The 24,744-nt window shown below is 37.2% G+C and overlaps 1 protein-coding gene across 2 annotated transcripts; it reads left to right on the forward strand.

Moving 5' to 3' along the window:
- The first annotated feature begins 421 nt into the window (after positions 1 to 421).
- On the forward strand, positions 422 to 24,463 carry LOC145769962 (polyadenylate-binding protein 4-like). Of its 2 annotated transcripts, XM_082581526.1 has the most exons (13): positions 444 to 529; positions 2,027 to 2,059; positions 2,258 to 2,464; positions 3,264 to 3,457; positions 4,968 to 5,051; positions 5,554 to 5,718; positions 15,313 to 15,448; positions 15,662 to 15,858; positions 17,035 to 17,253; positions 17,489 to 17,611; positions 18,657 to 18,770; positions 22,404 to 22,584; positions 23,028 to 24,463. In XM_082581526.1, exons 3-13 carry the CDS (start codon positions 2,263 to 2,265, stop codon positions 23,249 to 23,251), a joined length of 1,839 nt encoding a protein of 612 aa, XP_082437652.1. In that variant the 5' UTR covers positions 444 to 529; positions 2,027 to 2,059; positions 2,258 to 2,262; the 3' UTR covers positions 23,252 to 24,463. The 2 variants fall into 2 exon arrangements, with proteins under 2 accessions (XP_082437653.1, XP_082437652.1); XM_082581527.1 differs by lacking the exon at positions 2,027 to 2,059 and having other exon boundaries at positions 422 to 516.
- The last annotated feature ends 281 nt before the right edge of the window (positions 24,464 to 24,744 follow it).

Below are 24,744 nucleotides of genomic sequence, written 5' to 3' on the forward strand. Positions count from 1 at the left end.
TTCTCCTAACATTATGACCCTCCCCTCCAGTTGTCCACCGTCTTTATGAGTGACCAATCTCCAACTTCTACCATCCCTATGTTCCAAATACAAAGATTGATAGTAACAGTCTGTTCGCATTAGTTCATAAATCCATTGATTGGAAGACAAGTTACATCGGGTTACAATTTACAAACTGATATAACTTGTTACGAATGAGAGCTTGAAAAGTTGTGATATTAAGGAAACTAAATTCATATTGCTGCCAAATTTTGAATAAAAGTTCTTTTTTTTGGCAACTCTTTTCTGCCCAATGCACATTGTTTTGATTGCTGTTGCGCTATGCCCAGCGGGCAGCGGGCTCTTCAAATCTGGTTGCGAGTGTGGCTAGTGGTTTCTCGTTAATTCATTCTCCCAGTGTCCTCTTTTGTTGCTGACAGCTGTTGGCTTGATATGTTGTTGCAGAAAACTTAAAAAAGATTTCAAACAGTTTGAAAACTAAAAAAAACTTTAAGTTGTGAAGTTTATGCCAAAACGGTAGGTACGGTAAGTCTTATACAAATTTAGCTTTTAGATATTAAGTCTACTGTAGCCTTCCGCATCTTATGTTTTTGTTGCACATGTCACAACTTGATGTTTGATGTACCTGATATACGCAAAGTAACTTACTCGTACTTCTGTGTTTTAGGTTTAATAAATGAATTTTATTGTACTGGTAGGGGTTACTTGGCCTTAGTTTTATTTTTGCAGAGACCATCTTTTAAGGCAAAAGCTTTTTAGTCGATGATAAAGGAGATCGTGCTTTATTTTACACCCATTGTAACAACAGTAAACTGCAATCATAGAAGTTTGAATCAGTAAAAGTTTAAATTTAAAGTTTAAATTAACAGGATGCAACCTAATTCGTACCATGAACAATTCTTGAGTCAGTTTGTACTTTGAAAAGATCGAGAGAAAAATTAAAAAAAAGCCAAAGTCGCTGATTGCAGTTTCCACAAACAAACAAAAACTCTTAGGATCATTACCAGAAATTTTAAAATGTACGGTATGCAGGAACTCCGATCTACCCTAACCCTTTTAAAATGTTAACTGCAATCAGCGACTTCGGCAAACTCTTTTGAGCATTACCGGAAATTTTGAAATGTTTGCGGAAACTGCGGAAAAACAGAAACTGCGATCAGCGACTTCGTTCTATTTTTTTTTCTCGATCTTTTCAGTTTATTTGTTTGCGGATACTGATACCTAACCGATACTCCAATACGGTACCTTAATTACCGATACCTAACCGATACCCTAACTTTGCGGAAACTGCAATCAGCGACTTCGGCTTTTTCAATTGTTTCTCTCGATCTTTTCAAGGTACGAACTGACGGTACAAATTGTTCATGGTACAAATTGCTCCCGAATAAAAAGTTTGAATCAGTAAACGGACATGGGTGCAACCTAGTTCGTACCCTGAACAGTTCATACCCTGAAAACATTAAGAGAAAAAATAGAACAAAGCCAAAGTCGCTGATTGCAGTTTCTGTTTTTCCGCAGTTTCCGCAAACATTTTAAAATTTCCGCTAGGCCTAATGATCCTAAGTGTTTGCCGAAGTCGCTGATTGCAGTTTCCGCAAACATTTTAAAAGGGTTTGGGGTTAGGAAAAAATTGAGAGAAAAAATTAAAAAAGCCGAAGTCGCTGATCGGAGTTTCCGCAAACAAACTGAAACAATCGAAAGAAAAAAATAGAACAAAGCCGAAGTCGCTGATCGCAGTTTCCTTTTTTTCGCAGTTTCCACAAACATCTTAAAATTTTCGGTAATGATCCTAAAAGTTTGCCGAAGTCGCTGATCGGGGTTTTCGCAAACATTTAAAAATTTTCGGTAATGATCCTGAGAGTTATTGTTTGTTTGCAGGAACTGCGATCAGTGACTTCGGCTTTGTGCTATTTTTTCTCTCAATCTTTTCAGAGGGAAAATTTTAAAATGTTTGCGGAAACTGCGATCACCGACTTCGGCTTTTTTAATTTTTTCTCTTGTTCTTTTTAGGGTACGAACTGTTCAGGGTACAAACTAGGTTGCATCCAAAAGACATACAGTAATACAGTATTATTATTGTTGATTCAGCTGATTTCATTATTTTGACATGTCATTAAGTGCCTTACTTAGACACAGCCGCATATTCTAGAATGATGTCAAATCGACGTCTAAAAGGAAGCTGTAAATAATTTGTGTAATTTTTTTGAGATTAATGTTTGTATTGTCATTAACTCTTATACAATGTTTGCTTGTGCAGAAATAATGAACATCGGTAGTTCTGCAGAAAACAAGTATCTTATGGCGTCTTTATATGTTGGTGACCTTCATAGTGATGTGACTGAGGCCCATCTATATGAAAAGTTTACTCCTTGTGGTCCAATACTTTCCATTCGTATTTGCCGAGATGCAGCAACAAGAAGATCATTGAGATATGCATATGTCAACTTTCAACAACCTGCTGACGGTAGACTATATCAAGATTAACTTTTCCAATACACCTTTAAATATAATATACCGTACTGTGGAAGTTTTATACAAAACTCTGTTTTTGTTCTATGGTTAACATAAAGGTAGCCTATATTATTCAGTAACTTAGCTACAGGTTCTTTTAATGCTGCTTTACAATGCTATGTTCAAATGTATTTAATTTTTAAAATATAGACGGCACATGTTCAAAAAAAATGTCATCAATGAACATAAATTATATCATGATTTTAATTTCAATGCTGCTTTGCTGATACCCTGCATGTTCATTGTTCAGTGTGATTATGATGTTTCACATATTTTATCTGTTTGCGGATGCAACCTATTTTATCCCCTGAACACTTCGTCCCCCAATTTCTTTCCCTGAAAAGATCGAGAAAAAAAAAATACAACTGAATTGAAGTCGCTGATTGAAGTTGCCGCAAACATTTCTAAATTTTTCCCTTATAAAGATCGATAGGAAAAATACAAACGTGCCAAAGTCGCTGATCGGAGTTGTTAGGTCTTGGGTTAGGGTTATTTTGATAATCCAAACCTCACTTTCGGGTTAGTGTTTTTGAATTAAGATTCTGGCTCCTCCATTACAAATGATCACAAGCTGCCACATAAAAATTCAATGATTAATTCATGAGGAAAGTTTTAAAATGTTTACGGAAACTCTGATCAGCGACTTCGGCTTTCTTCTATTTTTTCTCAATCTTTTTAGAGAAAGAAATAGGTTGCATCCTACTGCCTACTACTAGTGGTTTTTTACTTAATATGAAATTTGTGCTACTCAGCGGAACGAGCTCTTGACACCTTAAATTTTGACGTAATCAAAAGTAAGCCGATGAGAATTATGTGGAGTCAGCGTGATCCATATCTACGCAAAACAGGCCTTGGTAATGTTTTTATAAAGAACTTGGATAAATGCATTGACAACAAATCTCTCTTTGACACTTTCTCTGCCTTTGGAAACATTTTATCGTGCAAGGTATTTCATTGCAATTCATAGTTTTTGCGAATAATCCTATTTTGTATAGCTCTCTTGTCTATGTGCATATTTACAACCATTTTTTAAGCACATTTGAAAATCGTATTTGTTAACTTAAGTAGGTACCCTCTTTTTTTATTAGAAAGATAATTCCATGCTCTTAAGCAAGTAATAGTATGTCCAAACACCACTGTCATTCTGGCGGAATAATTCTGCACAATCTGCCCAATAAAATGATCCGTATGATACAAAACTTGCAGTAAATAATGCAATGACAGCAACAACAGGCGTCCCCTGATAAAAGCACTTCCCATTGACATATTTATTTTTACGCCACTTGAAAGTCAGGATGCCATTTTTATTTTTTTTTGGAAAAATCGGAGTTTTTCTAAAAATTAAATTTGAAAACCAAAAAACAAGTTACGTAGTTAGTGTAAGAAGATAAAACTTACACAGGTTGTAATAAACATTATTAATAATTAAACTGTTAAATTTTTCTTTACGAAATTATTTTCAATTGCAAAATATTTGCAAATTTATGAAGTGGATACAATTTCCTCGATGGTCGCAAATATGCTCATTGACTTATATTGCACACTGAAAATGAAGCAAACTTTGCAAATTAACAATACGTACCGTATATATTTGCCTTATAACCAGCGTTGTGGAGTCGTGAGAAAAATATATGACACCAACTCCTTGATTTATATCTGGCTGACTCTGGCTTCAGTGTTCACAGATTTTTTTTATTTTGGCATTTAATTCACTTAAGTTATGATCAAAATTGAAACGGCGACATTCACAAAAATTGACAAGAGCAAACACTTTTATTTTGTGGGAAAGATTTAGAGTACAATACGGAAAACAAGAAACAGTATATATTTTAAAACAAACAATGCAAACAAAATTTTTATTGTTCCTTGTTTTGTATCAAGTCAGAATCGGCCTTTTTTTAACAACTCTGACTCTGCAGTCTGCACACTTCAAAATTTCTCCGACTCCACAGCCTGCAAACATATTATATATATATATATATATAAATCAAATATAGTTATTACTATCTGAAGCCTTTACAAATTGTTTCACCTAACGGATCATCAGAAGGTCTTATTCAAATAGAATCTATTTGATTCTATTTGAATAAGACCTTCTGATGATCCGTTAGGTGAAACAATTTGTAAAGGCTTCAGATAGTAATAACTATATTTGATTTAATTTGCTCTGCTTTGCTTTTTTGCTTAGCATTGAGCACTTTTTTGTAGTATTGATAGTTTTCATTGGTTTATATATATATATATTTTTCACCAGAATTTTAAATGAATTATATAGGCCTAGTTTGAAGACCTGGTAATGGTAATTTTAAATGTATAGTTTGAAGATCTGGTACGGTAACTAAAAACATTTTAAGTTTAGTTACCGGTTGCTTTAAAGCCATTTGATAAAATAATTGTTACAACTTTTAATTTTATAAAGTGTATATTTTATTTATTAATTCTATATTTTCAAAAAGGTGTGTTCGAATGAACATGGCTCAAAAGGATATGGTTTTGTTCATTTTGAAACTCAAGAATCTGCAGACAGAGCCATTGAAAAGGTGAGCACAGTGCCAGACGCTTACAGGATATAGTTCAGCGCTCTGTAACCTTTTTGTCATTGTGGAACCCCTGTTTTACTTTCGCGTTTGTCATTGAACCCCGCTAGTAAAAAATAAAAATTTAGAAATCAATAAACAACTATCAATGTTTCTTTTTCGGCTATTGACTGCACTCAACCTCATTAACTAGTACACAACTACACAGTACACATGGTCGGTGATTTTACAATTCAAAATCGTCGTCAATATAGTACTGAAGTAAAAATCAATTTTCCTCAAAAACAAGAAAACTTTCAAGCTCATGGAAGCCCACTACACATTCTGTGGAACCCCTGTTGAAGAGCACTGATGTAGTTGCATCGTTATGTCGTTGTCGTCTATTGTACCAGGACCGTCTTTAACTTTACGAAGTTAAAGTGGGTCTTGACTGTACTTAAGTGCAGTATTTTATTAAGCAGTAACTGATAAAACTTTGTTTATACAAGCCTAACAATTTGTGCAGGTGAGTGGAATGTTACTGAATGATAAGAAAGTATTTGTTGGAAAGTATCTAACACGTTCTGAGCGATTGAAACAAAAGGAAAAACAAGCACAACAATTCACGAACATTTTCATCAAGAACTTTGGAGATAAACTTCATGAAAAAAGTTTGCGAAGCATGTTTGAGGTGAAAATTGTATTTTTTTTATTTTTTACAAAATACAGACTTATAAGTTAGCAGTATCATACATTTAATAGCCCTCGGCCTCAAAAATATTGCAGAGCAGACACGTATGTGACATAACCATGTGAAAGTTACTTGCAATCGACATGCACCAGCACACGTTGCGTTGATTTTATCCACCACTGTCCGCTGTCCGGCCAGTGGTTTTGGAGATATGGGCCTGTAAAATTTCGTATTTTGGGGGAAAATGGGGGTACCCGGCTTATTTCAAAATGCCATTGCTCAGCAACCACTGGGTGTATTTTAATGAACTTGGTGTCATTTTGCAGGAAATTGGTCAAGGACTTCATTTCTGTGGTTAATTTGGAAAAATAAGCATGTTTGGGGGTAATGAGCTTTTGACTTTTGCTTTGACCTTGACTTTGACCCTGTGGATCACGTGATACAAAAAACTTGTCTACATGAAAAATATTCTTTGACACTATCTCTATAACATATGAAAAAAGGGGAGAGGTAATATTTCTATTTTAGCCATAGTTTTTATTCAAAGTTTGCATGTCTCATGATTTTTCAACGAATTTTCTTAAAATCACTTTCAAAAATAGTATGGTATGTACAAATGGACCGATATGCACATTGCATCATCAGAAAGAATTGGCCCAAAATGATGATGAGGGGTGTTTGTTTGTTTTTTGTAAAATAAGCTTATAACATTGGGAAATGATGGCAAATGGGAGAGGGGGTCAAATATCTTAAGTTCTGATGATGTAATACATAACGGAATGGCCCGTTTCGGCGAGTCCGATTCGGCTAATCCGATTCGGCTAGTTCCCTATTCGGCGAGTGCCCTATTCAGCGAGTTTTTGAAATTTTATTTTTGAAAGGGAATTATCGGGTACCGTAGCCTAACTGTTTTCACATCGTTTTAACGTCGCTGAACGTGCAGAAAGGAATAAAAATAAAATGTTTGAACTATTAAGGGGGTAATGTGTGATCAAATATTTTAAAAAAATTTGTTTTTTTCCATTTTGTGTTTTTGTTGGTTTTGGATAGGTTAAGTCTTCTTCTATAAAATAAACCCATAAAACTTCGAATATGTGGCCTATAAGACACTGAAATTCAATTTTTGCGAAGGCCACTCTTATTTTTGACAACCGATTTATTGCGTTTGGTTAGCATTTTATTGCTGACTTTGCATGTTGTTTTATCGTTATTTGTCCCCTTTCAAAAAGAATAAAGTTTAATAAAATTTCCCATAATGCACTGAATGTGTTTATACAGAAAAGCTGACTGTGCATGTTCACTTGTTATGTATTTCCAGTTGTATATACTTTACATAGTTTCTCAAAAGTGTTAACCTTTTGGCTATTTTGAATCGTAAACTTTGAAGGGCAATATCTCCAATTAGTGTTTTGGTGCATGTGGCCCCACGGGAACAAGCATAACTCCATGACCAAACATCACATTCGTGTGAAATTTGGAATATATATTAAGAACAACTATATCTACAAAATCATGAAAGCGTTTTTTATATTATTTAGGCAAAATGGAGATATTGTTAAAACTAATTTGATTTGCTGTTGCTAAGTTGCCATGGCAACCAAAATTAAATACAAAAACATAGTTTTGTGCGCAATTAACATTAGAACATATTCTGCAAGTTTGGTGCCTGTAGCTTAATTGGTTTTTGAGTTAAGCTTGTTATTGTTTTTTGTTACTAAGGCCCCCCGTTGGTTACCATGGCAACCAAATGATTATGAACAATATTTTTCAAATGTACTTACAGGCCTCGAAATTCACGGCGGTCATGTCCGCCGTCACAGCATGTGATGTCCGCGGGAAGTACCATCTAGATCGGTCATATTTGTCCGCCGAGAAATAACACAGGAACTAGCGATACAAATCGTCGTTGCATGCATAGCATGAACAATTGTTGCAAAAATATTATTTCCCGCGCATTCCAGCGCGCATCTACAAAATGTGAATACTGGATTATATCCCTTAGCTTCGATTTAAGCAGGAAAACTTTCGATTTTACATTGCTTCAACGATTGCCCAGAGCATTGTGACGCAAGAAGCCACGCGACCTCGTTAGGTGGAAGTTAATCAGTTATGCGGCGTATTAAGCAGCTACACGGCGCTTTGACTCTTCAAGCGCACGTCGTTGGTCTGATGAAAGCTTTTCAGAGTGACTTCGCTGAAATTTTAAAAAGCCTTCTACACCGTAGCAGCCCTCGAAATTAGCTTCAATCTACGACGGCAAAAACATCGCCGTCGCCAAATCAACAAACCTGGGCAATTGCTGTCTTTTTTTAATTTTAATCAAACGAAATTTTATGCGCTTCTTCATCGTGTCACACGGCGGTAGTCCAGAACATTCCGCAAGCTATTTTATGCGCTGACAATGCTCTTGTGAACTGTAAAAAGTTTGCAACCTCGTAAATACTGGCTGAATTGTTACGCAAAAGTTATTCTTTCATCGAATGCTTATTGTTTACCGCTGTCGTTGCGAATATAAATCATGGTGAAGGAAGGTACAGTTAAAAAGTGGAATTTACCTGCTATAGGTTATCAAACAGAAGGAACAGAAGGAAAAGTTAGAGTGGTATTTTGCAAAATTTGTAAAGAATTTTATGACGGAAACAAATCGGAATTAGAAAAGCTACGGGGTCAAGTTAAAAGTAGTACGAAATTGGATAAACGGTTCTTCGGCAGTAAAGAAAAATAATGCTTCCGATCATATGACAGTACCTGGTTGAGCAACTAACAATATTTTATGATAATTCAACGTCGCTACAATGCTACATGTCGAATTAATGTAAAACAAACGTAAATTTCTTATTGGACATTGTTGTTACGCATTATAACCTGCCGGGAAAATTAAATCGATTTGTGATGACTCGAACGTTGAATCAACCCAAAATTAACTTACTTTTCCCCATGAGTTATTTAACGTCAATTACCGTAACAGCGTGCGTATCGCGTTGTTCGCTTTATCGCTACTTTTGGTATTACTACATCACAACAAATCAAACAGTGCGGTCGTGATAGACTACTCTATTATATATTTTCCGCTTCTCGTTTTGCATGTGTTGGTACGGTACAATTTTTTCATAATAAACGTTCACAGCAATTGCCGAGGCAATTTCAACTTTTGTCGTTTGGCCTCGGCAACGTTTTTGACAAAGTAAAAATATGCTAATTTCGAAGACTGCGTGAGTGTTCACAGCAAGTACAATACAGGCCTCGAAATTTGTACTTTTTTTTGGCGGTCAAGCATGTCCTACCGGACTGGCTCTTTCAGCGGACATTTAATATCTTAACCGGACTTATTTTTTACATGTAGATTTTGCACAAAATCACACTACAGTATTGTGTAGTCGTGTTTGTAGAAGATTTTCTACAACAGAATAACTCTGCAATGTTTGATGGCTTAATTAACCGACCCTGAAGTATACTGGAGCAGATTGCTTGCAAATAAATCAGTGCGTTAATGACAGTCGTGTAGTGACGCAATAAACACAATTGAAAACAACAATCCAAATTTCCTTATTACAAAAGCAACTACGATCACTTATTCCGTGGTTTTCGCGTTATAGAATCGTTGACTCGTTGTGCCAAGCGATTACTGCCGGCGCGGGGTTGTAAATCTCCATGTCAGGACCGTCCAGACAAATGCGCATTAGTGACTCAATAGTGTTAGCCCTCAATAGTGTTAACTAACTAACACAATAGTGTTAGTCTAACATCCTCCCTTCTGTGCAGAAATTCTATTTCTATCAGTATCATCAGCGTGAATAAGGTCGCCACATTCGCCTAAGCACGTGCGGAACCCAGCTGAGACTTGCTTCTCTGTGACGTTTCTTTTTAACAAACGATCAATGTAACGCAATAATCCTCATTGTTAAAATTAGAATACATATCCTGCCGAAAAGTTCAGACAACTTTATTTCAAGGCAACATTGCAAGGCGATGAAATGATGTAAAAATTGCTACTTTTGCCATCAGCTCGTTAACCACGCCACTCTAATGTGATCTTTGAAGCAATTGCCTGTACTATTATTGTTTCAGCTCCGTATTTGTTCGCGTTAAACAAACAATTGTAACAATTCAAATTTAAAATAAATTTTTGCTGCATTAGCCCTATTTTTGTCAAGAATTTTGCGGCGGTCATTTATGACCGACCAATGAGTCGGCTTCGGCAGACATTCAAGGTCATTCCGGAGATCATGTCCGCCATGACCGCCGGAATTTCGAGGCCTGCAATAGTCCGAGGTGAGATCTTGGTGCGATGTTTCTGCTGATTAAAACTCCTGCTACGTGTACATAACACAGGAAGAAATTTTGAACAATGTTTGTCTTAATTAAGTGCTCATTGTGCGACGGCATTTTTAGTGCCATAGCAAAATGGCCATTATGACGTTTGGGGCAGCATTTACCACGGCGTGCCGCCGCTAATTTCGAGGACTGCTGTTGCTATAGTTCTCAAATGGCCAAGAATTATCAAGACAAAGTGATTAAGCATGACGATCGACGTTAAAACTCGTGTCCGCCGAGAGACTTAATTTGTCCACCGAGATACCTGCTCAGACCGGACACGTTTGTCCGCCGTCAACAAAAACGAATTTCGAGGCCTGTACTTACCTTGTGTTATAATAATATGCATAGCAAACGAATGTCCATTTTCTTATAGTCTCAAAATTATGCCATTGAAATATGTCAAAATTAAGGCACATTACCCCCTTAAATTAAAATTCGTCATGTCAGTTCAGTTGTTTTTATTTCTGACTATCATATCAAAAGCAATACACGTCAACATAGCAAAGGTAGAAGCGACAAAACGCGAACGCTAAAACGTGCTTGAATTCGTCATGTCCGTTCAGTTGTTTTTAAGGTAGAAGCGACAAAACGCGAACGTTAAAACGTGCTTGTGACCGAAGTAAGTTATTGAATTGAAAGAAATTTTGCACGGTCGCAACACCTTCAGAAAAATTTAAGATGTGAAGGGAAAATAAAAAAAAGAAATTGTTACAAAAAAAAATTATGTTTATATCTATAAGTTAGTACCTTTGAATAGTTAAAATGATTAGTTTGGATCAACAAATGTGTGGCTTACAGCTTGGATTGAAAGGAAATTATCGGGTACCGTAGCCTAGTTATCCCTACCAGCAAAAATTTCTTCCAAGAACCCAGTTAGCCTAACGGTTCATTTTTACATTGTAGTAACAGAATGAAAAGGCTAACCAAATATGTGGCCTATCGTTTTAACGTCGCTAAACGTTGAAATCGTGTAGAAAAGAGAACTTTGATGACTAGGATACGTTGCAAGCCTTAAAGCAGCCGGCGGCCATCGAGGCCATGGCCGCTAAGTAGTGCTTGAATGACCGCCTGTGCTACCTCCTCCGTCGGCCAAGTTTGGCCGCCGGTTTCTTCTAGCCAATTATTTAATTTCGCAATAGAATGATCGTGGATTAAATGTCGAAAATATGTAGTATTAAAGAGTGACGCAGAATTAGGTCAGCGCATCATAGTCACTACTGTTGTATTGAATATATCCAGCTGCGATCACCAGCGCTGTAAGTCTTGTTTGCAATTCCCGAGGTTTATTTTAACGAAGTGTTAATCCGAAGTGCTAATTTACATCAGCTGGCAATATTGTCGTTTTTATATCGATTCAATGTTGTCGGACATTGAATCGTTGTTAAAAAGGAGAACTAGGTTAGTTGACATCCGTGGGTAAAACACGTGTCTTCATAGTTGAGAACGCTTTGGGTTAGTGACTTCACACCCTCAGTGTTGACATCATAACGGAATAAATGGCCAGGTTTTATGAAAGGCGGTATGCAGTTGAAACAATTTACTGAGCTGGGAGCAGTTTAAACAATTTAGGGTCGTTAGATGGTCCGGCAATACCGGATTACAATCATTTAATGCGTGGTACAACGATTCTATTGCAGGACTTCGCCCAGACTTCAACAACGCTAAGTGGTCATTTTAACATTGTTGCAAGTTTAATGCTATTTACTTGTGCTATCGTTATTGTATTTTGGCCTCCAAGCACGCAGATTTGGCCGCCGAGAAGGAGCTTTCGGTAGGCCACGATGGCTGCCAGAAAAAAACGCGAGTTTTAAGGCCTGCATTGAAACTGAGAAACATTCACAGAAGCCCTTCGATACGTTGCATTTTTAAGATTATGCATTTGTATTCAGACGTGGAATCAACGTACAAATGAACTGTTAGGCTAAATGGGTTCTTGGAACATATCGAAGGGCTTCTGTGAATGTTTCCCAGTTTCAACGTATCCTAGTCAGCAAAGTTCTCTTTTCTACACGATTTCTACGTTTAGCGACGTTAAAACGATGTAAAAACGCCAATTTCTGCTGGTCGGGATAACTAGGCTACGGTACCTGATAATTTCCTTTCAATCCAAGCTGTAGGCCACACATTTGTTGATCCAAACTAATCATTTTAACTATTCAAAAGTACTAACTTATAGACATTAAACAGGATTTTTTTTTTGTAACATTTTCTTTTTTTTATTTTCCCCTCATTTCTTAAATTTTTCTGAAGGTGTTGCGACCGTGCCAAATATCTTTCAACTCAATAACTTACTTCGGTCACAAGCACGTTTTAACGTTCGCGTTTTGTCGCTTCTACCTTTTTCTACACCTTTGCTATGTTGACGTGTATTGTTTTTGATATCATGATCAAAAATAAACACAACTGAACTGACATGACGAATTCAAGCACGTTTTAACGTTCGCGTTTTGTCGCTTCTACCTTTGCTATGTTGTTTTTTATATGATGGTCAGAAATACAAACAACTGAACTGACATAAAGAATTTTAATTTAATAGTTCAAACATTTTATTTTTATTCCTTTCTGCACGATTTCAACGTTTAACGATGTAAAAACGGCAATTATAATTAGGCTACGGTACCCGATAATTCCCTTTCAAAAATAAAATTTCAAAAACTCGCTGAATCGAGCACTCGCCGAAAAAGGCTCTCGCCGAATAGGGAACTCGCCGAATCGGATTAGCCAAATCGGACTCGCCGAATAGTAGCAGACACAATACATAAACGCTCCCAATTAATACTGCATAAAAATGAGTTAAATGACACAGTTAAGTCAAGACACAACAGACAAAATGTTCAGTTCTGAAAGTTTTCATAGACAGCAATCACTGAGCTGACCAGTTTTTACACTACCTGTGAAGTTTAATTGTATCGTTTTTGGAAATAATGTAACGACATCTGCCAGATGCAATCATGGAAGGAGTTTCAATGATACAAACAATGTTATTAATATCGATCCAGCATTTATCAGCAGAGGAAGGCCAGAAGAAGATTCTGGCGGGACCATGAGGATGCATAAAGTTTACATGGTAGTCTCCAAACTCATTAGAAATGTCTTCCACTAAACCTATCCACGGTTCATAATCATATATACAACACATACACATATGTCTGTGTTGCGATGTTGATAGGTTCATTCAATGCTTCAAGTGCAAGGTCTTCATCTCTCCCTCCTGTCACTGACACTATTTCAGGCAGACTTTTTTAAGCACTGAGTTTGTACGCGAATAACCTTGTTTCAGAAATCGGAACAAATCTATGAAATTTTAGTGTTCCTTTTATTGTCTTTGTCAACGAGAATCTTTTTTTCAATTTTCCTTTGCAAGCTTCATACTGGTCAGGCTTGACATTGAAAAATTGAATTCCTTTTATGTTAGCTTTGCAAAATGTCACGATTGACTCGGTAGTAAGGATAGCGTCACTGTGAGGCCTTTGCAAACTTGCCTTGGTTAAGAGGAGCTTCACTGTCCCCCCTATACCTTCACATGCACTCTTTCCATGCAAAGTAGCAAAAAAGTGCCAATGCAATGCAATGATGCCAAAATCTTTGACATGATTACATAAATTGATGAAATTTGACTTGTTCTTGTATTGGCCAGCACAGCCGTCTGTAAAATAATAAATTTTTTTTGAAGTTCAGGAAATTCAGCTTTCAAATAATCAATAAATACTTGTAAAAAAGCATAAACTGTGTAGTGTGTAGGTGTTGTGTTCCATGATATCGCTTATGATGCATACATTTCTGTGTTCAAGTGATCCATCTGCCAGTCGACGATATGCAATGAACGCATGTAAAGTGGCCTGCCTGTTAAAAGAAAGTTTTGCCGCCCGCCCAGCTAGTTTGAAAACTCAGCGCCTATAGATAACGATATACCTTATCAGACTGTCCAGTGTCCATGCTATAACAGTATGGCGAAATCGATTTCTGATTATTAAAAATGAAGCTGGTACACTGTTGTTGCAAGAGCAGCAAGACTTATTCTATATTACAATATAAGGTTTAAGCTAAGCGGATTTCATGAAAATTTTACAGATATCGTCCTCTTTGAATGAAAACTATGGCTAAACTAAAAATATGACCTCTCCCATTTATTCATATGTTAAAGAGATGGTATCAAGGAACATTTTTCATGTAGACAAGTTTTTTGTATCACGTGATCCACAGGGTCAAAGTCAAGGTCAAAAGGTCATTACCCCCAAACATGCTTATTTTTGAAAATTAACCACAGAAATGAAATCCTTGACCAATTTCCTGCAAAATGACACCAAGTTCAATAAAATACACCCAGTGGTTGCTGAGAAATGGCATTTTGAAATAAGCCGGGTACCCCCATTTTCCCCCAAAATACGAAATTTCACAGAGCCATATCTCCAAAACCACTGGCCGGATTTTGATAAAATTTAAAAGTTATGCGTTTTTGCCCAAAACCTAACCACAAACCAAATTTGATGTAAATCGGTGATGGTGGTGTTTACAGCACTGGGTGAATTGAGCTGGAATGACCCATGTGTGACTATGTCCTCATCAGGAATTACTTAAATCTGCAATATAAGACATAAAATGAAATTGTAAGATAAATTTACAGTTTGTGTGATCTGTTTCTCGTCGTATTCGTAATCGTTCTTGTATCACTTGTTTAGTTTCTGCTTTTCAGTCGGGAGTGTTGTTACAGTTGTAGTACAAGGTCAAATTTATCTTACAATTTCATTTTATGTATATTGCAGATTTAAGTAATTCCTAATGAGGTCACACGTACGTGCCGAAAACGTTTGAGTTATGTTATATTTTTTTGTGTGTAATACATTACGCTAAACCCGCTAAGGTTACTTTGCCTTGTTTGTGATTGTCTATGGTTCAACAAAGCAAATTCTCTACCAAAGCTTTATTTTGCAGGTATATGCTTAAGTAGAAGTCAATTCTGCAATTCATGGCATAGTTCAGTATTTCTTGTTACCAGCAATGACTGTTTTCCATTTTTATCGCCTATGATTACAAACTGACACTACACATTTGAAATATCATTTGTAGTCCAGATGTACTTTGTTATTGGCAACTTTATAGCTTTTAAGGTTTCTTGGCCTTTCATACAGACTATTGAAATTATGATCGCAATGAAAAATAAAACTTAATTGACAGTAAAAGTGAACAGCTATATTCTTAGTCCATACATTTTTCGTACTATTGCAATGTAACTACATTATCCGAATATCCAACTGACTCGATACTTTTGAATGACAGAAGTTTGGAGTTGTGAAAAGTGTGGCAGTGATGAAAGATCTGGAGGGACACCCTCGCGGCTTCGGCTTTGTGTCTTTTGGAAACCACACAGAGGCTCAAAAAGCTGTGGAGACTTTGAATGGCACCAAGCTTGATGGTAGGATGTTCCCAAACTTCATTCTGCAGGCTTACTATGTTTTTCATTACCACATGCTAGGCAATGGCTTATTTAAGGCACTTGCATGGAAAAATCTTTACATTGTTCAACTTTTTAAAGTGTTTCGACTTTCTTGTAGTCTTGGGGGTAATTCTTTCAGGTAATTCTTTTTCAGTGTTAGATGAAAAGAGTTTTATTTCTGACTGTTTCCAGACTCCGACGAAATTCTCTTTGTTGGCCGTGCGCAGAAGAAACGGGAGCGTCTGGCAGAGTTACGTGGCAAGTTCGAGCAGAAGAAAACAAAATGGCTCGAAGGAGTCAATTTGTATGTAAAGAACCTCGATGACGATGTTAATGATGACAAGCTCCGAGAAACGTTTTCCAAATACGGGACCATCACTAGTGCCAAAGTAAGGCCTAAGAGTAAAACCGACAGGATTTATACAAGGTTCCTTATGTGGTGTCATATTTTGAAAGCTGACCAATCTAAAGCCACGTCGATTTACGTCAGGAGTGACTTTGCAAAATTGCGTAAAAAAACATATGCGCTCAGCCGCTCACAGTGCAGATGGATTTGATTAAAAGTTTTATCAATCATTATTGCATTGCGGTAATTACTTGTCCACTTCCAAGCCAAAATGTTTCAAATATCGGCTAAGAACTTCTTCCAAGCGTTTGTAAAGCTGCTTGCTGTAGTTGGTATTCACAGACTGATTGAAACTTGTTTTTGCAGTAGACTGCATTGAATAATTTTTTATCAAGATTTACTTCAGTTATCTGACTAACTTGCCAACTTAACCTACCAGCTGGTAGACAGCAAGCAAACATGCAAGCTCTTTTTTCAAGACGCAAAGGAATTGACGTGACAAAGCGATGCTATTTCTGATTGGTCAATTTTCGAGATTGGAAACAAAATAGAGAACCTTTTGTAAATTGCGTACCAGCCATACGGTTGTTTTAACATTTGTTAGCCACGAGGTTTCTGGTTCGATTCTTCAGGTAGGACATAGTTTTCCATTTTGCTAAGCGTTTATTTGAAGCACCTGATGTTGTGATGCGTGGAATGTTTCGAAATACATCGTCTGCAGTTGTGGGCGTTGGGCGTGTATAATGAGTTGCGTAGAAGACTTTGTTGCGAACACAGTCCATGAAGAGCTGTTACGAAACCGAGGAATACGATAGTAATACTTCTGCCAATACGTGGGAAACTGAATAATGTTGAGTAACTTCACACCTCAAAAAAGTTGGATTGTTGAAATGTTAGAAAATATCTCGATTGTGCTTTTGTTTAAAAACACTTCAGCTTGAAACACTTGACTATTTTCAAAGTTGAATTTCATTTTTTCATGTTTAATTTATTTTCAGTGCTCACTGCTCAGCAAGGTCTTGTTGTTTTATCATGCTAGACAGGTGCTGTAGTCATTACCTAATCTAGCCCCCTGAAGAAGTTAGTCGTGTCTGATTGACGAAACCTTGGAATAAACGCAGATTACCACCTAAAACGCTTTTACACCAGAAGATCGTTGCGTGTTATTTTCATAGATATATATTAAATTTAATATCGATTGTAATATTTTCCCCGACAGGTGATGTTGGATGGCGGGAGATCGCGTGGCTTTGGTTTTGTTTGCTTCAGTTTACCAGAGGAAGCAACCAAAGCAGTGACAGAGATGAACGGAAGGATTGTGGGTTCAAGGCCCCTCTACGTCGCGCTGGCTCAGCGTCGGGAGGACCGAAAAGCTCAACTTACTACCCAATTCAGGCGCCGCATGATGTCGTCCACAAATGCAGCCAGGGCCCCTTCTGTAAGTGAGCAACCGAACAAGTTTCTCTTTCTCGAAACACGTGGAATGTTGAATGATTAGTTGAATACACGTGTCCATTATAATCACTTGGCTAGAAGTGTCAACTACCTGGCTTATGTTTGGTTGGTTTCAGTGGTTTCATGTATTGCTTGTCGTGTTTTATCTGCGCTTTGCAGTTGATGGCAGTACGAGCACTTTTGACACAACCAATGTACCTATGTATTTTTATCTTCAGCCGATGCAGGCGCATTATTACACCACTCTACCGCTCCAGCCCGATCGACGTTACGCCGCCAGCCCGTTGTTCAGGCCCACCGGTAGATGGCCCCAAAATCCAAGTCCCCAGCCACCATATCAGGTATTCTGTTGCTCGGCCATTGTTGTAATGCACAAGGCTCTACCGCCTAAACCAGGGGTTCCCAAACTGGGGTACATGTACCCCCAGGGGTACATTTCGACTTTTCAAGGGGTACATTAGATTAAGGATAAGGATATTCTTTCCATAACTTCTAATCTGCCTTAAAATATTTTTATCACCCGATGATGTTAATAATTTGAAGACCTGAGATTAAGAACTCCACAGTAAGCCACTTTTTCACCCCAGTAGAAGCTTTAACTACAACTACAGTAACTACCAAGTTCACATGACTTATTTTGTCCAATCACAGCACACAAGACAAAACAGCTGATTGATTGCTATGAGAAGCGTAATTACAAAGGCTAGCCTAGAAAGCAAATACAGTCGACCAGTCGTCCCCGCTTATTAAACAACATTTAAGCACCAGTTGTCTTTCCAATCGGTTACGGCACAAATCAATGATCTGTGATGAAACAGTTGAATTAAGAACTAAGTCAGCAGACTAGATATATTGTTTGTTTGATTGATTGTAGTGTTTGTTTAACCTTGGATTACATTGTTATGAATAACTTTGTGTGCTTTGATTGGTACAAAATATCATGTACTGTATGCAGTTTTCTAATGCAGCTCTACTATTAATTTGTTGCAATATCTAAACTTTCTAAAGCCAAAAATATGAGAAATTTTTGGGGGTACACGAGCGAATCTATAAATTAACCAAAAGGTACCGATGAACAGAAAGTTTGGGAAACTCTGGCCTAAACAAAGATTGCTCATTCATGCGCATTGCTCAGCGATTGTAATCTCCACCGTTCTCATCACTTTTTCATTTTATTGGGTATTCAACGCCACTGCTGTCCTGATACAATGATGGCTTCATGCACTGAAACGAAATGGTGTGCTGTGTGTACTTGTGGGTATCTTCTGCATTTCATTCAGGAACCAAAGGGCGTGACGAGGTTCGTCAGGCACAAAGTATGCCACACCCGTCGCTTCGAAATTCACCTTTATTACGTCTTGTCTCGTAACTTGGTCATGCTCACAGGTGGAAGATATGCAGCAGAGAGCTCTACGCGACTCAAATAGGCCAGCCATTCGGCCAATGACAGGCCCCGTTGCACCGAGACCTATGCAACCGAACGTCCTATTACCAACTCAGGTAGGAAAAAGCGACTTACTCACGTTGTTCGCGTTTCTTCTAAGTGTTCTGCACAATCAAGTTTGATAATGAATTGCTAACTACAATGTTTGCCACAATTCTGAACCCAATAAAGGGCGTTAATTGCTTTGGATGCAAGTTCAGCGATGGCTCCAGATGTGCTGTCATTGACTGTGGAATAGCTGGCCCACTTGTACTTTTACTCTACCCATTACAAATATTCGCTTCCTAAGATTGTTTCTTCTCAAAAAGATCTTGTCTGACTAGCCGTTACATCCCCGTGCAAGTCTACACTTGTCTAATGTCTGCAGGATATTAACCCATTAACCGCTGACGTTGCGTTGCTGCAACGCTTACTTTGAGCCTCTATAAACGCATTTCAAAAGCAACTTTCTATCTAAAAAAATGAATATTCTTGTCATTTGAACTCTAAATAAAGTGTTTAAAACCTTATTTTAAAAAAATATTTTTTTTTTGTATACTTAAAATCACCGCTCTTTTACGACACTTTTCACGCATTTCGAGCGCATTTTGTTAGTCGTATTTCAATATGCATTAATTCAATAAAATAATTTCAAATATTGGCTTAAAGTATAGTGTAGTGATGCTAGAACATACCAGTGTAAGCACATCTTCTAAATGTGTGATGTGCCGGAGATATTTAAGGGCAAACTTTGCTGTACCATTTCTGCAACGTCAGCGTAAAACCGATACCTTATTATGCAGTGTAGTGGACACGCACCGTTGTTTCGTAAAGAGATGCTGATTACGAAAACTTCTGTTTGTTTGCTAACAAAACATTTACGAAACAATCAAGTGACAATTGACCTGATTTGCACAATGAAGTGGCAATTGACCTGATTTGCAAATGATATCTGAGAATTACTAGCCAGCAACCAGTCGTCCAACTCTAAACGATACTTAGTTGTCTTACTGATGGCTTGACCGAAAAAGAGCTGGATTTTCTTTTCTGTCTCACATGGTAACTGATTGTTACAAGAGGCAGGCCGAGCTATTGCTATTTTTTTCCGAACGGAAAAATGTAGTTTTGAGAGTTAAGTGAGGCTTCCCGTGACGCACCGAGTATTGAACGCGGGCCGGTAGAGCCAGGAACCACCCCACTAACCGCTACGTCACTCAATTACGCCGAACGCATTACGTTACACTAAATAATGTCTCGCCAGAAGTTTCTTACTATAGAGGAGGTATTAGCCGCTTTCGAGGATACAGAATATTGTGAAAAAGATGAAATTGACATGGTCAATTTGGTCATAGCGCCACTAGATCATGCTGTAGTTAGCGACGAAGAAGGTATGGACGAAAACGATTTGACAGAAAGTGAAGCAGTGCTACCAAACGCTGCAGGAGAGATTGAAATTCATTGCAACCCAGTACAAAGTGATCATGTGCCAACGAACCCAGTTCAGAAGAAAAAACGCAGCTTATCGGAAGTAAAATGGAGTAAGAAAAAGGCTTCTTTTTTATCTTCTCCTGTAAGGAAAGAAGCTGACAAGCTGAAGAAAACTATGTTTTCGCACTTGACTAAAACATGGTCTTAGATTTTTATATGTTTAGAGGAAAAAAAGAAAACAGTCAAAAGAGAGACGCAGAAGACGCAAAGGGAAAGGAGTCTTAACACTCGATTAGTGAAACAAGTATAAAAAAAATTATCGCTTAACCGCTGACGTTGCGTTTCTACAACGCCTCAGATTTTGTATAAACAAACAAAAATATTTCAATTTTTTTTAATAATTTTCTAAACTGGTAGGGTGCTACTAACATACCAGAAAATGAAAAAAAAAATAACTTCTAGAAATAGGTGCGGCGTTTAATGGGTTAAATGACAATTTACTGAGTGACTTTTGGAAACATTGGGGACGAATGGTCTGATTTGTGTCGCTCTGTATAATGCTGCGTAGTGCGTATTATGCACTTAAGGGGCAGTTCTACTTAGAATCGCACTTTTCGTACTTGTCATAAATAACAATCTACACACAAAAGTTCACCCACAAACCCCAACAAACCATAATATGAGAAAAATATGAACACTATAGTATAAACGACGATCTTTTAGAGTACATGTATACAAGTGAGACAAAGTCCAATTTGAAATTCTTTTGTTGCATTTTTCCAGTTAGAAATTCTTATGTCGCATATCGCGCGATTTCGGGTATTTAACCCTCTTCAGTACAACTTTTATCAACAGCATAGTACAGTAAAATTTACACCAGTTCACTTTAAAAAAATGACTAAAAATGTTATTTGGTTGCTAAGAAACAAAATTAGTCTACGAGCAGTAATAATGACAATTTTTATGCAAATTATGTCATTATTAAAAAATTGTCATTATTACTGCTCGTAGACTAATTTGTTTCTTAGCAACCAAATAACATTTTTAGTCATTTTTTTAAAGTGAACTGTTGTAAATTTTACTGTACTATGCTGTTGATAAAAGTTGTACTGAAGAGGGTTAAATACCCGAAATCGCGCGATATGCAACATAAGAATTTCTAACTGGAAAAATGCAACAAAAGAATTTCAAATTAGACTTTGTCTCACTTTTATACATGTACTCTAAAAGGTCGTCGTTTATATTATAGTGTTCATATTTTTCTCAAATTTTTGATGCTTTTGTATCTGCTTTACGCGGATCCCCGATTGACTTTACGTTGATACGGGTTTAAAGTAATCGCCCCTTTTTTTAAAACCATAATATATTGCTGGAAAAATGGGAGAAACAAGCTATCCAAACATATTTACTTTGTTAGGCTGGGGCAATCCATTAAGGGTTTATATCATTTTGAATTTGTACATATAATCAACCGATTGTCTCCATTGCAGCTCTAAAAACTCGAAAATGGCTAGAGGTAGGGAATTCAAACTGCATGGTGATCTAGCAGGGTATCCTAGCCATAAATTGATAGAGGGGATTTCTTTTAACTTTTTTATTTTTTTAAATATAAAAAATTTCATTATTGCTATGCATCGAGAGCAAATTTGACTTCAGGATTTGGTAATAAAATATTTATTACTCTGAATATTGAAACAAAACTCAAATCATTATGTCCTTAAGGGCCTACTGTAGGCCTACATGTGTTAAAATTTTTAGCCAATTCTGACGAGTAGTTTTCTAGAAACATTTTTAGTGCACAAAAACATGATTTTGAGTAAATCGCATTTGAAAAATAGAATTAGGTAAATTTATGCCTTTGACTTTTAATGTGACTTTTTTTCTTCTATGTCCATTCACAACAACTAAAATATACATAATGAACAAAATACTGAGTTTACACATACACAAATTAAATATATCAGTGGCCACCAGGTACATAATCACCAGAAATTGGTGTTTTCGAAGACTTTAATGTAAATTTTTATTCACATTTTAAACTGAGGTGCGTTCAGAAAACCTTCCGTTTGAAGCCTAATGAGGGAAAATAGGTAAAAACTGACTGCATATTCGGAATCTACGATAAATTTCCAATATATATCAATAAAATAAAAATTTGAATTTTTTTTTTCTAAGTAGAGCTGCCCCCCTTAAATCTTTGACCGAGTTTCACTCTATTTTCTTTCGTTCTGTTGTTTGACAATTTCCACACTTGCAACAATTCTTATGGACTTCTTTTTCAGCCGTTTAAATACACGCAAGATGTCCGTAACCCGACCTTGGCTGTCCACCAACATGTCTCCCTTTCTCCAGCCCCCATCCAGCCGGACCAGGCCCAGTCTGGCGTCTACATCCAAGCACAGGAACCCCTATCTTCCAGCATGTTAGCTTCTGCTCTCCCTCAAGAACAAAAACAGATAATTGGTATGAAGTTTGTTAGGACTTATGGGAGCAGCTGCCTAGATGACCAAACGGTCTTTAGCTGCTCATGACTAATTAGATTGAATTGTTCAACACTAAGCGTACTTAAGCCTTTCTGTTTGTGATTTGTATGTTGTTGTGATGCAAGTTCATGGTGTATCATTAATAAGAACCTGGTTGGAAAACAAAGTTATTCCCTCTCTCTCTGTAAATTATGAAGTTAAAAGCCTGAATGTTCCAGGAAGTTTGTTTGCAACCGACAACATGAACAGTGCACTGTAAACGACGATTCGACTATTTTTTATTAGACATTTTTTGACACTTCAAGAAAAGTTGGGAAACTATTGAAAGCGTCGTAGCCGCCCTGTGGTGTTTCGTCACAAGCCGGGAGCCATTGTCTGATGCCCAAGTTTTTGCTTAACTTTAAATTTATGTTGTTTTTCTAGGCGAGCGTCTCTTTCCGCTCATTGCGAAAACTCATGTTAATCTTGCCTCCAAGATCACTGGGATGTTGCTAGAGATTGACAACTCAGAGCTTCTGCACATGTTGGAGGCTCCGGAAGTTCTTCAAGCTAAAGTGGAAGAGGCTGTTGCCGTGCTTGAGGCCCACCAAGCGAATACGATAGCCACGAGCAACCAACCGCTAGATGACCGCAGCCAAAACCAGTAATCCAATCCGACCGGCTAACACTCCACAACATTTGAATTATGTGAACCTATCTGTTGAAATATAGATGCCTTTGTTTTCTTACTTTTCTCTTGTCACTATAAATGTTTGTATCACAGCAGACGTTCTTACTGAGAACGGTTTACTATTTGTTTTGTTTCTTTTCCATCTTTAGGCTGTGTTTGCTGCAATGTTTTGTTGTAAAACGTTTTTCTTTTCGTGTCAAAATATCAAGCCAATCTTATCCAGTGTTTGTGCTCAGGTATATTTAATTTGTTTATTTCAAATCGTTATATAACAAGTCTATAATGAGATTTTTCAGAAAAAAAGCATTTTTATTAGAGTGTCCCACTTTTAGGCGACTTTTCAGGAAAATTAGGTTCGGGTTAAATTCTGACTGGATTTTCGTCACTAATTTTAAAAATGACGTTATTTTTCATTGTGACGTCATCTTGATGTGCCAGCTAGCGGATTTTTGCTATTTTGACCTTATCACGAAAACGGTAAGAGCTAGAGAGTTGGAACTTGCGCCAAAATGACCAGAAGGAACGATTTCCTATTTGTTGTCAATACAATATGAAACGCTAACTGCAACAGAAAAGGAGTTATTTTGAAAAAACATTTTTTTGCTAAATTTTGGACAAAAACTTTTCTGTTGCAGTTAGCGTTTCATATTGTGTTGACAACAAATAGGAAATCGTCCCTTCTGGTCATTTTGGCGCAAGTTCCAACTCTCTAGGTCTTACCATTTTCGTGATAAGGCCAAAATAGCAAAAATCCGCTAGCTGGCACATCAAGATGACGTCATAATAAAAAAAAACGTCATTTTTGAAATTAGTGACGAAAATCCAGTCAGAATTCGACCCGAACCTAATTTTCCTGAAAAGTCGCCTAAAAGTGGGACACCCTAATTTTTATGTTTTTAATATGTTAAAAATCACGGATTCTCGTAAATCGAAGCAAGGTTTGTTCCCCGTCTGGCACTTGGAATGGACTTGCACCCTTTTTGTAGCTGAGTTTGCACTCGAAGAGAGTTCAGTTTAAGAAATTTACCAACAAACTGATAGTTTGTATGGATTGGTGCATTCAAAAAGTTAAAAAAAAATTGCAAAAAACTCGAAGTGTTCATATTGCTGTGCTGGTATACCCCCTGTGACGTGTAGTGATTATTGATGAGATTATAAACTGCGTTTACATATTTTTGTGGCTGCAATAAACCTGAATTGAATGAACTTGTGTGTTTACTATAGTTTCTTGAAATTATCAATCATCATCCATTTTGCTTAAAAGAAGCCTAGTCTTCATCCTGAAACATCAGGGTCGACCAGTTGTCTGCAGCGACTCTTCAATCCTCATCTCTCTATTGTCGGCATATTTAGTTTTCTTTCTGTCATGTCCAATCCATCCCAGACTATGACCACACAAGTCCTCAGCATCAGTTCACTCAGGACATGATTTTTAAATTTGTCGAGAAATGTCTTGCCACACATCATACG

The sequence above is a fragment of the Aplidium turbinatum genome, chromosome 5, assembly GCF_918807975.1.
Source record: "Aplidium turbinatum chromosome 5, kaAplTurb1.1, whole genome shotgun sequence".
Taxonomy (NCBI): Eukaryota; Metazoa; Chordata; class Ascidiacea; order Aplousobranchia; family Polyclinidae; genus Aplidium; species Aplidium turbinatum.